Raw genomic sequence first — 15,206 nt, 5'->3', positions numbered from 1 at the left:
TCTCTTCTCCAGAGAAAACAGGCCCAGCTCACTCAGCCTCTCTTCGTACGAGAGATGTTCCATTCCCTTAATCATCCTGGTTGCCCTTCTCTGGACCCTCTCGAGAAGCTCCACGTCCCTCYTATACTGGGGAGCCCAGAACTGCACACAGTACTCCAGGTGCGGCCTCACCAGAGAGGAGAAATGCAGATTCAGTTCTTCAAGGACGCTCTTTCATAACAGCTATGCTGCATTTTTCAGCCATAGAACATTAAATTAAGCAGGTACTTTTCTTCAAAATTAGGCACATGTAACTGTAATTTAACCAAGTTATTATACAAACACTACTACCAGCCCCAAAGAGGCACTATCACTGCAGAAAGACCATTTATAATCATAGTATCAGACACAGAAAWATTTTTCTTCCATGTTTCAACATAAATCTAAGATTAAAACAAATCAGGTACTTTCTCCATGAATTTCTCTTTACAGCCGTTGGACCGGACRCGACGATGTAAAGTATACTTTTAAAATGTGTAAAAATCATTTGATATTCATTCTTTTTTGAAGTGGCCCGTAATAGTTTTTCATTTAAGTACGATAAAGGGTAGGGCAAGAACCAGGAGGCCTTTACCGTAGAGGCAGTAAATCCTATCTTTGTCACTAGAGGGCTAATAATGTTCTTCTTCAATAGTGCCAACTAGCATTTCATTTTCAGCACTGCACCAAATTAGAAAGTACTGTGCGTGTGTGTATATATCTGTATTATACAGATATATATCCCATTACCAAACCCCTTGAGTTTCCATTTTCAATATTGTTTTGATGTTCTTAACATTTTACCCTTGTGATCTTTTTCTTCTTCTCTGAGACAGTTTTGAATAAAAGTCTCAACACTCATTTCCTGCTTCACATTCAGTGCATTTGAAATACCAATTAAGTCAACAGAGGCAATGAACATGTACTAGTTAAAATCTCTAGCAGTTGTGCCTTATGGCCAATCTTGGATGAGTCTGTGCTCTGGATTTCTTTCCTTTTTWAAAAAAAAGATTCAAATTTTTCTAATTACTTTTCCATAACAGGTAGGTGAAAACACCTTGTTACTTGATATCAACTCAGCAACTTAATCAGAGCTTCAAATCTCTGTAAATATTTGACATTCAAAGTTACAATTAAAAACACAACATTTTGGTTGCAGGAAGACCTCAGTGCATACATTTATAGTCATCATTTTCAACAGTTTTCCTCCAATAATATAACTGATTAGCCCTCAAGATCTTGTCATCAGACAGCAATAAGGGAATTAACTGCAAGAGGGGAAGGAGTAGCAGCAAGAGAGCTGGAACAGCTGAACTCTTACCCTTTCTTTAGAAGTTAATGCTATGTATTGCCTGGGGCATGACCTTTTGCCTTTCTATTCTCATCTGTAAAATGGGAAAACTAATTTGGATAACTTTCATAGTCACTTAAACACACATAGGCGCCTGAATTATTGAACCTTGACTAGAATCTAAGCATCTACTCTGCTTAAAAATATCTTTCTCAGAAGGGATAAAGTTCAGTGGCTGGCAGTTGTAAAATATAAATGAAAAGTGGTCTCACCTAAGAATCACTGAGATAAATTTTTTGAGCATTTTTTTTCAATTTGGTGGTACTTACAGGTGTCATGACATYGTCAGACTCATTTAAGCTGTGATCTCTTCTGAAGCTGAAGAACACAGCCAAAGAAGCAGCTGAAGAAAACCAGTTCCTGCGAAGTGGGGGAACCCACTGTGAAAGGACTAAAAAGATGAAATTTTCCAAGAGGAGGAGTAATCAAAAGAAAAAAAAATGTCGCTGAACCACAAAATGTGAATGATTAATGAATTTTTGCAGAAAATTCTCACTGAAGCTTCCAAAATAAGTGTTTACAGCCGAGCAGGTAAAAAAAAAAAAAAAAAGACTTTCTTAAAGCTTACATATTCCCTATCCTGCTGCTAGAACTGTAAGAGGGATCATCACAAGCCACCTGCCTGACTCTATTTCCAGCACTGACCTTCCCGAGACCCTTACACTATGACGATTTCCCATACCATGACCTATACGACACTGCCCTTATGCAGTCCAACTACTTCAATTAAACTGAAGAATGGGGCTTCAAGAAGCTGCAAAGTGTAAAACAATTTGGTGACAGGTGACAACTTGTTTGATTTATAGTGTAGCTCATCCAAACTTTACCATGAAGGATTATTCTTTGGGAAAATAAACAATTTTTACTAGGTCTAAAATACAGCAATAATAATAAACTGTCCAGCAATGTCCTCTCTCCACTGTAATTCTGCTTTCCACTTACCTTGTCACAAAAAACTTTGATCTGGCAGTAGGCTCGGTGGATRGGTTTATTGCTGCGGTTGTTGTAGCTGTACGTATCTATCTGAATCATCAAAGGAAGCCCCTTGACTCCTTTCTGCGAGGAGAAATCTGTGCTCAGGCAATTCACCGTGATGAAAATCTGTGGACCAGAGAGATTGCTTTAAATACATGGTGCAAATAAACTATTACGCTCCTGGAAACACATGGTACTTAACGGGAAACATAAAAGGCAGTTACAAAAAAATGGTATCATGTTAAGACAGGAAGGCAGACTTCTACTGTGTATCAATGTTAATGCTTTAGTTTGGATCAGGAGTTTGGGTTTGAAGTGAATCATTTGCTGGACTCAACTTACTGTACTTTGATGTCCACCACAGAGCTGCTTCAGAAAGCCCAGGTTGGCTTCTTTAGGAAGAGTCAGAGCAGAAGACGTGTCCTGGACTCCCACCTCATGCTGCAGCTGCTAAGGGTTGCTCAGTCTCTGGGAACTGACTAGGGATAATCTGAGGTAAAATGTGTCTCATGGGGATGTCAAGTCTTTGATTCTGGCTATTCCACCCTACAAACTTGCTCTGTGTACTCATACTAATCGTTAATATAGTCRAAGCAAGTGACTTTGCACTGTCCTTTCTAGCCATCCTTTTCTCTGTCTTGTTCTTCTCCCCTCCTATCTTCTTTTTTTGTAAACACTCTTTTTTTTTCCTTTGATCATACAGAAAAGTATTCAGCTCCACAATACAAGTTTTTGCTTCCTCATAGCTAGGTTACTTTTAAACCTTACTCATTTTTTTTAGTACAGTCTCTTTTAAGACACGTAAATAGCTCATGGGTAGGAAACAGGAGAAGGGTCTCTTCAGTTCACTTTTCAGAGCAGGCACCATCACTGGCTTTGACAAATCTCTCCTTGCTGTGCTCCCATCTACTCCAAACAGTGGTGCAAAGCCCTCTTTTCCCGTACTGCTTTGATAACTTCTCTCTCATCAGCAGTTCTCCTTGCTCAGTCCCTTCAAAAGACATTCCTGAGTTCCACTTTAACAGATTTTCCACAGTCTTTCTTCAATTTCAAAAACACATCTTCAAACCAGAACAGGGTTCTTCACATAATTACAAAGCTACTACCTCTTTCTCAAAAATCCCCTTCATCCTGTGGCCTCCCTGTGGCCTGGCAATGCCCGTGGCTCCTGGCATGCTGGAACCGCTGGCTGTCTTCTGCTCAGAAACTTGTCTYGTGGTTTCCTCCTACACCCACTTGGGTCCATTGATAGCCACGAGCTACCTCACACCTTCTAGCTATCAAACTAGTGTGGGACACAGACCAGCAAGTCAACCACGGATTATTTTAGTGCAAAGGAAGCTGTTATATGATCTGAAGTATCATTCACTCCTTCCCAATCAGGACATTGTAGAGGAAATCTGAGGGACAAAATGGTGTGTTAAAAATCCAACTGCTCTTCCCACGAAGAACACGTGTTAGCACAGGCTTCACGTAATAATGAGCACTAAGTACATATTAACCTGCTTCTACTTTTTAGTTTCCCTCAGATTTTAAAAAACAAAACACACACAAAATCCCGAACATGGTCATCTATGAAAAAGGAAAGAGAACACAACCAATACATGAACCATAGCAAAGCGAAACAACCTGTAAGAGAAACAACATGGCCAGAAAGGAGGAGTTTCGGGGACCTCTTGTGAACCCGCTCCCCACCAGGAGCTGGGCTGCTGGGGAACCCCTTGCAGGACAGAGGAGATCCCAGCGGGCCCAGGGAGGACTCAAGGAGACAGAGAAAGAGGGAAGCCCCTCCTTGCAAACCACCAACAGTGGGRAAAAGCACAGGGTGCTGGGCAGAGTCCTGACAGCCCTCAGGGGAAGGACAGCCCCRAATAAAGGGGGCTGCCACACAGGTGGCAGGGGGATCCTTTACCCTAATGGCAGAAGTTAACATTACAGTCRGGGGCTGTTTTATGATGGAGCCAGAGCAGCTTGTTTGCCTGACTGAGCTAATGGCACCGCTGCGTTTCTGCTTCTGATTGTATCACAGAGCTGCATTTACAAATGAAATAGTTGAACTTTAACTGAGGGGAGGGGAGGGAGGCAGGGAAGGGCCCTAGGTGAAACTCTGATTTTGAAGCTGATAGTGTTATTTCTGTTTCAAATTACAACTTGGTCTCTTCCAGATCCAAAGGTAAGTGCAGATACGGGTGCATATGCCTTTGAAATAGGATGGGCTGAATTTTCATTTGCCTTAAGTCTCCTCTACGGTGTCAATGCTTTAATGTAYGTATGAACAGAGAGCAATGGAATGAGGTCTGAAGCAGAACACAACCTGCACTTTTGCCCAWACTTCAGCACAGGGACCTTCTCAACTGTATCGTAAAAACGAGCAGAGATGTGAAGACCTTGTGTCCACGCAACAGTGTGGACATCTATCGTGTTTGCTGCACACGCAGCTGGAAAGTAAAAATGAAAGACCCTGTCCATCTTAATCCAGGACACAGTCTGTGTCATCTCTTCCACTGCCTCCAGAAACCTGGAGCGCAGCAGGAGCGACTGGGAAAGACAGGACTTCATCATTTTAAGAGTCCCAACACAGCACCAACAGATTACCCAGCATGAATAATAGATTGATGCTGTAAGATTCAATATCCTAATGCTGACACTGCAATACATCAGGATCCCTCTGAGGAGCAATGACTGTACGTTCGTGTGTGAGAAGTGTAATTTCTGTCATATCATTTCTGCTATGCGGATAGACAAGAGATTTACTTGAGCTAAAACATATCATTTATTTGACAAGATATTGTAACTGCACTTTTATAGCTTTTCTTTAAAGTCCAACACCTGTTTTTTGAATAAAATAAATAAACAAACCATTTTAAACAAACCGGGGTRTGAGCACGGAGGGAGAGGGAAGAGGACATGGGTTGTGCCACCTGAGCTGATTTCAGGGAAGGGTTTCTCTGCATAACTGATGACTTCCACCAGTTAYAGCACAGTGGCACACCAGGCTCCGGGGGTGGAAGGGAGCCCTTGGGCTGCTCTCCCTGCCCGCGCCGGAGCCCGAGGCCGTGGCTGAGGAACGAGGATCCTCCAGGCACCAGSGGGGACCTCGCCGGCCCCGTCGCCCTGTGCGGCGGCGTCTTCCCCTCCTTGGCAGCTGCACCCACGGAAAGCCATGGAAAGGCAACATCCTACTCTGCTCCTCTMAGAAAAAAACTCAGGTTTAAGAGCTTTCTTGTGTGGTGATTATATGGCTAGAGAAATGCAGATTTAGGTAAAAACGGTAGCAGAAGGAGAAAGCTCTGCTGCTTTTCCCAGGGCCCTGTCTACACTTGACTTATTTTCACGGACGTGACTACGGCAGTACATAAATTCGCTTACAGACTTTCCTTTTCCTGTGCAAACTGGATTTTAGCAATGTTTTGCTATCAGGAACAAGCACAGGTTATCGTTATAATGATTTTTTCTTTAAATGTCAGCATATCTTAGATTAGAGCAATTAATATAGAGTTCCACCCATCCAGTCTCCAGCTCAGGCATGCCATTGGCAATGAAAAACTCATTTGGAGAAACATTTGATGCCTGAAAAAAAGGCTTCTAAAGTGGCCTAACGTAACGACAACCCTTCTTGTTTGCTATAGGGAACGTCTGGAAAAACCTTGCTCTCTTTCGGGGGAGGCTCCCCTCCCCAGCGTGGCTGTTATTAAGTGAATTACTGCCTGTTTGTTAAACACTGCAGCGTAATTAGCGAGGTACGAGACACAAACACAGCAGCCTGCCCTAAGAGCAGGCAAGGCTCAGAAATGCATTTCCCCTTTTATCGCTGAGCGCAGCCAGCGCGACTCCGGCTGCGGTCTCGCAGCCTCTGCACTTTAAAGGTCCACGGTTACGAAACCTCTAAATATAAGCCTTTTATTACTATTTACATTTCTGGCTCTCCTCGTCTCAGAAGCAGCCAACGGCAGAAGGGAGGGAAGAGTGGGTTGTATCACAAAATTAGAAACTTTAAGTCATTCTCTCTCCAATACAGGCAAAAAATAGAATCCATGTCTAGGGGATCGGTCTTTACAAAATCCTGAAAGCCTTGAGTTTTAAAAAGGTTCAGCCCTTCGTATTGTAGCAACTAAGAGGTAAATGACTTGTCTCTTTAAAGAATAACACCCATCCCATCGTTCCTGGAATACGTAAAAAGTGTGGGTTTATGGTTTCTCCTGCCAGCCGTTACCTTATAAATCCCATGCAAAGGTAAGACCTTTGTTTTATTTCAATACAAATGTCTCCAGCAAATGTTTACACTGCTCTTTTGAAGCTTCCTCAACCCACACCACACCCCAGCAACTACATAAAAATGCCATTTGCCTTGGGTCCCAGATGCAAACTTACTGAGCCATTTGTATACACTGAAATTTCAGCATTATTTGCTATCACAAGTTAACTCTTCTTTAATATAAATATAAATATGTATGCACACGTATGTGCTCATGGTGCATGATATGCATGCACATGTATACACACATATATGGTTTACTAAAGCTGACAAGTTTATCACTATACTATTTCTGGTACTAATTCCTCAAAATAAAGTCTCTTTACCTACAATCATTAAATTTTCAGAGGGTAGAAGATATCAATTTCCTTCTGAGTGAAATGCAAGTTGATGAAACTTAGGAAGGAAATGGGTAATTAAGAATATCATAAATCTTACACTAGTCAAAACTTGTACTAAATATCTCTACGAAATAGAAAAAAAACCACACACACACAAAATAAGAAGGATTATGACAATACAAATCACTGCTAGAGACTGTGTGGTTTCACCAACTTGATTTTACAATTGTGCCCAGTGGAATCATGGCCCTCTTTGGCCCACAATGTCTAAGAACCTAATCCAGCAAATCACTCACTCCCTGAAAACAGAGCTTATTACTCTACGGGCTATGCCAAAACTCATTAAATCACTGGAAATGTTCCCAGAGGCCTCAGCAAGCTCGGGCTTAAAGATCTGTGTTTCAGCTAAGTACACAAGGACAGTGACTGCACACAGGTATGTGCAACTACTGCACAGCACACAACTGCTGTACACCAGCACCTGCAAGAGCCACATACCTGCAGGAGGGCTCTTTATTGCCTGTCCAAGCTGCAGGCCTTCGYAGAAGTCAGTATGTTTTGAAACCACTGCGAAGTATTTTTCTGTGTGCTTTAAAGTGATATTCTCTTTCACTGACTGTTCACAGAGGTTGCATCACTGTATGAACCTACTTTCAAAATATCACTTTTTTCCAGAGGTAACATCATCCCAACCATTTCAAAGTAGCAAAACATTARTCAGAGTGAAGACCCACCTAAAAGAGGTGGTACAATGTATGAAAAAGAGACATTTGTTTGACCAAGAGTGTCCTGGTTCTTAATTATCTTTCTCACAGATCTAATTCTGTCAGCAATAAGACTGCAAACAGGCAGATGGMTATGTCTACCAAAGAGGAAGCTGTTCAAAAGCCTCCACAAGAATTTTGTCAACCTGCCAGACACTGCAGCAAAAATCTTGTACAGATCAACAGCAGGGTGGTTTTAGCATATCACCTCTTACATATCATAAAAAAAAACTTTTAAAAGATGGCTGAAAAGTCAGGCTGTACCCATTATGTGTGATTTTCTCACCTTCCTCTAAAGAATTCCTTAAAGAATACCCAACACTATATTCAGGTTTAACCACAGGGAAACCAGCAAGTTGCCTTGCTTATAAATCATGTATATTTATATAATGGGGGAGTGAAAGGATAATGGGCCATACGAAAAGCATTCTTCACTTCCTACTGATGCTTCCTGGCTGCAGAGTCATTTTGTCTTAAAGAATGCAAAAGGAAGAGTTTAGTGGGAGTTTAGACCATTTCCCTTCACTCCCCTATATTGCAACTGTAAATCTAGAGGAAACTCAAGCAAAAGGCCCCAGCAGAAAAGGCTGCCATTGCAGAGAAGGGCAGAGCAGTGCAGGGCCCATCTCTGCTCTCCTGGGGAGTCCTGGAGGAGACTCCTGTCGCTTCACATGCAGCAGAGAAGATTCTTAACAGGGCTGACTGTTACTCGGACTTTGGATTCTCTGGTCCGACAGCAGCAACAGGGAGATTATCCCATCGTCTGAGGGTCCCTCTTCCCTTCCGTGCCCCTGTTGGRCCACAGAGCAGTCGGAAAAGACGAGAGTCTTCAAGCCAGCGCCAGCCCCTGGCTCTCCTTGGGCTCCCCCCTGACAACAGGAGGTCCCTGCGTGTCTCCTGCGAGTTCCCATTCCCTTCATGTCCTTCATTATCCCAGTGAGAGGCCGTCCTACAAATCCTCAGCAGGTTCCCTTCGGTAAGAGGCRGCTTTGGGCAGTCACACGGGCTGTTACATCTCCATCCTAGAGGTTTCCAGGAAGGTGTGTGGGAAGAGGAGTAATCTGGCTTTAAACAAGCCGCTCTGCACGTGGAGTACCGAAGTGAGAGGTCTGATGCTTGAGACTCGTCTCACTAGATGCAGGATTTGCTCTCCAAGGACAGACAGGGATATTCTCTTAGGTGATCTCTTTGTCTTCCTTTCCACTTTTCAAGATTGCTGCCCTGTGCAGTYCCAAAGACTGGTCTGGATTCTTTTTTCTTGCTCCGAGGGCAGTGGAGAGCTTTGCCAGGTGGCATCGCAGAGGCCCTGGAAAGAACTGCTCTGTGCTGCTTTTGTCTGGCTCAGAAGAGAAAGGTCTTTGTGCTCGCGGGGTTAGTTTTAATCTTGAAATTGTGGAGAAAAGGGAAAACAACACTGAGCAGAAACAATGGAGCCAGTTTAAGGATCGGCGTTCAAAAAGCTTAAGAAAGGAGAGTCTGTAATTAGGTCTTGAAATTCTTTAGCTCTCTTGGATGAGGTAATTGCTGGGGAAAAAAAACTATTCAGTGACGTGACTCTGAATACCCAGCTTTCAGACACCGCAGGGGGATCCTATGGGAATTCCCAGCCTCAGCCTGACTGGTTATTTTATTCAGCTTTGCAACCAGAGCAAGCAGGTATGTACATGTACATGTGAGCAGGGCAGGAAAAACGCTTTAGTGACGGTGATAACCTTAAAAACACACATCATACTTATTTTTTAGCACCCGGTAACAATTAATGCTATTACAATTACTGTTCTTCTTACCATTATTGATACTGTTTGCAGTTTGATTTCCTAAAAGATCAGTCATTTAATAATTATCCCCAATAGTAAATTAAGTATAAAACAATATTATTTTAATTACTTCCTGCAGAAATACAAGTGGCTCTCTTAAATGTCACCATTCACAACTTTGTCCTCAAGGAACRATAATATAGCCATCATTTTTCCTATTTATATTTCACATATACTATTTACATTCCCAATGATTATAGAGAGAGTTGTGTTAATGTTTTGACCCCAGGGGGGCAACTGTGTGAACAGTGAAAGGAACAAAACAGCTGAGGGAAACACCTGATATTAGCACAGGAGACTTTCTTGCTCCTACATCAATAGCTGTGTTGGTCAGCCTGGCTCACAGCTGCAATGAAGTGTGTTCAAGAGCTGCTAGCCCTGGCAATGGTGCTGGGTAGTCACTGCTGGGGGGAAGAGATGGGCCTGCTGTGCTCCAGAGCTGGTCATGCTGGGGTCAGAGCACACACAGCCTAGCCAGCAGGCTTGTGAGGAGGATCCCTCACGTTGGACATCCCAAACAAATTGGGTATTTGCTTGTGCAGTGACCACAGGCACATGGTGCAAATACAGCATTAATAGCAACTGATCCAGCAACTGACCAAGGTCCAGTTTTGGAAAGGGCTAGGCAATTTTTGAAATATTCTCTTTTCTTTACATAGTGCATCAAACATGCATCAAATATGAAAATCCCTATTACTAAAGCCTGCAGCATCTTCAGTTAGGAAACATGTCAGGATAGGGAGCTCAGTGCAGTCTCCCGCAAGAAGGGAGTCTCCCACTGCTCTGTTAGAACTACAGGAGGCTCCTGTGCATGAACCTGCACATTTGAGAGACTCTCACTATCACCTGAGTGCTGGGGTTTTGGTACTGTACTGTACTACTAGTTATTTCTGGATCCCTGAGAAACTTCATCACCTCCACCCATCACACAGCCCATCTCCCTTGCGACTTGCTTGCTGAGGATTACCTGCAGCTTTTCATTTCTGTTCCACCAGCCCACGCAGCTAAAACATTCTGCTACCCTTTGGATGTCCTTATTGACAAGACCCTTCAGAAGGCAGTCTGCTGCCCTGGTTTACAGGTTCATTGTAGCTGTCAGATTCTAACTTGCAAAACTCTTGAGTTGGAGGGTATTTGACCATTAAAAATAAAAAATCTCCCAAAATACGCTCATTTCCAACTGCAAGGCCAGTCTGTTACCATATGGAAAACAGTGGCATAAATATCAGGGACAGTATAGTCTAGCTTACAGAATATTGATTATTGGTAATGTTAATAGTGTAGAAAGAAAGATGATAATCTGTTGAAAGGAAACATTCACCCTGTGTCCTACACTGACCTTGCAAGCACAATAAAAACCTCTCACTGATTCTCAGGCTGGGCACATTTTAAATGGAAAATCACTGAGAGGCCACAAACACGAAACTGCTCTGGGAACCATGCAGGTTTTCCCCAGGCCTGCAGCCCCTTTTATTTGACAGGGCTGTGTGTGTGTGTACGCAGCCTCATCCTGACAGTTGTTACCTACCACCTTGTCTTTTACGGATGACCACAATCCTTGGAGCAGGGGGCAGACCAGCATTTGCCTGGCTTGGAGGAGAACAGGATTTCTCACCTCCACTTATYGTTCTTATGTTGGTTATAGAGCAGAGAGGAGTGGAACAGTGTCTGAGGGAGGATTTTACAAACAGGCACAGTTTCTCCTCACCTTTGCTTCTTCATTGACATCCCAAGTAAAGGACACGGCATTGAATGCAATTTCTTCAATATTCCCAATGGTGTTAAAACTCTCCTTGTAATCAGCTGTAATAAATAACAAACAGAAAAAAAATCATGAAGAGGGATTCTCTTATAACTCACAGTACAAAAGTGGATTTGCCCTTTGCTTTTTTCAAATGGATTGTCCAATACTTTGCTTATGTATTGTTATTATTGTTATTATTGCCAGGAGGTAATATGCTGCGGCTGGAGTATAACTTCATTAGCTAATGTTCTTGCAAAATATTCCTCACTCTCAGACAGGAATCAGTGTGGCTGTGGAGGGAATGAGTGGGCGCATTCATTAGCGTGGCAATAAAAAGGAATAGCTAAAACTGGAAAATTAACTAAGGCTACTGAAACGTTTTAAAGGAATGTCTAGTGTTTGACGTAAGGAAATKACATTATGGTAAAGCCTAAAGATTTCTAATACGATAAGATACTGCTATTACCCCTGTCACTGGAGGAAATGATCAGTAGTATGTACTTCTTGCCCAACCTCTTTGTCTTTTCTAAGAATTACAGCACCAGATGCTGGATCCCTGTCAAATACCCACAGAACACGTTTCTCCAAAGGGTAAATGACACTAAAACAGCAAACAAAACACCGAGATATTTAAATTGTCTGAACACATAAACTGCCCCCTTTTCTCACTGCTTTCAAAAGGGCCTTTCATATTATTGAATAACCAGCATGCCAGAAAGGAGCAAGAAGCCAGAAGGAGGAAGCCTGAATCTCAAAGACAACAAAAAAAAAGTAAGAGGAGGAAAGCACATCAGGAAGAAAACTTCCAGGTCTTCTTTATAAWCAAAAACCAAAGCCGGACAAGCCTCCTTTTGTCTCCCTTCCAAGCCAKCTTATTGTACTTTGTTCCCTATGATGACAGATTAGGCGAGGGATCAAGTTGGTATGGAGGTGACACCTAACTGACTAAAGGAACTTACAGATCCTTCAAGAAAATACACGAGAGCTCTCAGGTATCTATACAATTTCTCAGAAGCCTTTAGGGGATGTAACTGGTCTCAGTAGCAGAGAGTTCAGATTATGCAATGCAACAATCTTGATACTTTTAACTTTTGCCCAAATCAGTACTTCAGAATCATACTGATTCTCAGCTTTGTATGCAGTTGTAGGAAGTGGGTGGTTTTGTAGTCTATACATGACAGACCCAAATGGATGTGGCATTCCTTTGCCTCCCTGTTTACCTTTTTAAAAATAATGTCTCTAAAAATAACATTTTTTTTCAAAAGTATTTGTAACAAAATTCTTGTGGCAAGGGTAATGTTTTAACACAAAAGAGACACGGGCAATTAGGACATTTTTCTCTCATCTGACAGGCAGAGATGCTGAGATTTTACCAGACAAGTGAAACTGTGCACTTGGGATATGTGAAAGGACTTTGGACACTGCAAGAAACCTGTTCTGACCACAGGCTTAAGACAAACATAACAAAGACACTCTGTGAGGCAGCAACTCAACGTGGTGTCTGAGAGAACTGGCAGGTTTTTATTCCCTTCGTGAACTCAGATCCCCTTTCTACCTGAASTCATTGGCTTTCCTATCTAAATTCGGAGTAGGAATGCAAATGAGAGGAATTAGAAGACACAGAAGCAATTTAATATGCATGTGCACACATCACCCACCTCTTAAATTTATGATTCACCCAAAAAGGGCCTCGTGCAACTGCCTGCTGCCTATGGGTGTGCTGTGTAGGTGCTCTTTGGAAAGACATGAACAAGATGCCTTGCAAAGACACATGTTTTCTTCTCCAAAAAGGTTGTCAGAACCCAGCATCCCGCCAAGGCTTCCCTTTCCCCAGCTTCCTTAACTGCCACACACAAAGCTCACGAGCTGCGTACGTGACGCGCTGTTTACAAGCAGAATTGCGATCCACTCCTCTTAATTTACAAGGATTTTTAAAAGATTCTCAGTAGATTAAGAAAGTATTTACATCCAAGGATATTTGCAAAGTATTTGTGTGTCTATAATTTCTCCTCGCCTGCTGCTGTGAGTCACCAGAAATAGARAACTGGGGATCTTCAATACTGCAGAGAACAGCCTTGCAGGAAGTCTTTCCTACTGGGTAAACTGCATATTACACAGGGACAGATTTCAACATTAAGCACTAATCATTTGCATTTATTAAAAGCCACTGTAATAGCTTTTGTATTGAGCATAAACATACTGGATAAAATACAGGTAAAACTCTGAAGCACAGATAATCCCAGTATAAAGGTTTTTATGCCCACCCTTATAMATCTCTGCTAGAAGTTCTTGCAGTGTTTGTCAAATGAGAGCACTGATTCTGAGCAAACAAGTACATATTTGCTGTAGTCTACTATTGAATTCTTTATGTTGCATTACTTCAAAAGAGGAAACTCAATTCCATGCACAGTACTGTGGAAAAGTCAGAAATATTTCTCATTCCTGTTGCTAGAGAGTGTAGAAGTGCCTCCTTTCCACAAAAATCCACAGTTGTACAAAGCTTAAATTCTGCAAAACACATTTGCTTCTTGCTTATTAAGTGCCAAATCCTCAAGTCTACTCCCTCAAGCACTGGCACCTGCTTACATTTAAGGACCTGCTTATACTAAAAACCCAGTTCTGTAACTTCTCTACACTCAGCAGATTCACATGCTTAGTTCCAGTTTGCAGCTGACGGGCAGTACTAACTAAAAATCAAAATCACATAAAATAGAAGTTTTAAAATGATTAATATAACTGCTTATCAGGAGGGAGAAGCAGGCAGCATAGCAGGTATCACTCTGGAAGCTACCACCAGTGCATAAAAAAGTGCCTTGGTCACCTTTGGTTATGCTGCAAGTAACAGTCTAGATTAAAAGTTCATTTATACCCACTTAAAGAGAATTCACACATTTAACATGTTACAAACATTTAAATTCACATAATACTAAGGATTATAAGCATGTCTATGGAACATGTTAAATATATTTATGGCAATTCACATATAGTTATTTTAAAGGAATCAAATAAAAGATTAACCCTTTATAGTGCTTCATGATGCACTTTTTAGTGCATTAGTGGGCCTTCAGTGCRACAAAGACTCAAAATCCCTGATCCAAGGGGTCTCTTCAGCAAGGTAAGGAAAATGACAGGTCAAATCCGGATGAGAAGACATGAAGAGAGAAACAGCCGCTGTAGCAGGAGGAGAATACAAAATACAAACCAACACACTAAGTCCTACCACACTAATAACAACACTTTATAAGTACAGAACTCTACACTCAGCCCCCAACACTGTCTACTGGAAATGATAGAAAATAATACCTATTAACGTCAGGGAACAAAGGTTATTTTGCTGTATCTTTAATCTTCAATGATCACAAATGCTCCTCAAAGCTGGGACTCAGACCCTGATTAGTGCCCCAGTCACTACCMTGGTGTTTCATTCACTTTCATAAGCCCTATCTCTTATTTTGTGGGTCAACGATCACAGGGAATAGGGCGGGAAGGCACAAGGACTCCCACCACTGCCACTGCTCCAGGCACGACTCCTGCTCAGAAGTGGGACAATTCTGGGGAGGCGAGGGCAGGAATTTCCTTTGGCTGTAGAGCTGACACGATGGCATTTCCAAGTCATAGGCATAAAGAGAATCTCCTRTTTTTTGCTCTTTTGAAAAAGCCAAGTATGACTTTGGGGAGGAGAGGGGTAGTTCACGTATTTACGCATGCTGGCAGCATTGATTAAGCAGCCAGTGGTTCCAAGCAAGGGGTCGCAGGTCCAGAAATGGCCACAGACCAGTAAGTCACAAGCCTAACAGACATTTGCCTGCAGAAACGTGGCTCGTTCCTGGGAGCAGAAGCCAGAATCAAGCAGAAGAGGGGCTACCAGAAGACAGAGACTGCCTGGAGATGGGCAGAACCTGGCAAAGCCACCTGCCCTGGGCAAGCCCCTCACACTGAGG

General features: G+C 42.4%; 1 protein-coding gene across 1 annotated transcript in view; it reads right to left on the bottom strand.

Annotated features, from left to right (window-relative positions):
• The window catches only part of GRHL2 (grainyhead like transcription factor 2), a 61,858-nt gene that overhangs the window by 19,313 nt on the left and 27,339 nt on the right, over positions 1-15,206 (bottom strand). Inside the window, exons 8-9 of the mRNA XM_026050043.1 lie at positions 11,230-11,324; positions 2,312-2,470 (exon numbers count right to left, since the gene is read on the bottom strand). Of these exons, the coding sequence (XP_025905828.1) occupies positions 2,312-2,470; positions 11,230-11,324 (254 nt within the window). The remainder of the gene's footprint in view (positions 1-2,311; positions 2,471-11,229; positions 11,325-15,206) is intronic.

This window comes from Nothoprocta perdicaria, unplaced genomic scaffold (genome assembly GCF_003342845.1).
Source record: "Nothoprocta perdicaria isolate Ctin4 unplaced genomic scaffold, notPer1 scaffold_64, whole genome shotgun sequence".
In the NCBI taxonomy this organism is placed as follows: domain Eukaryota; kingdom Metazoa; phylum Chordata; class Aves; order Tinamiformes; family Tinamidae; genus Nothoprocta; species Nothoprocta perdicaria.
The sequence above is the reverse complement of the archived record's forward strand: the minus strand, read 5'-3'. Positions and strand labels throughout refer to the sequence as shown.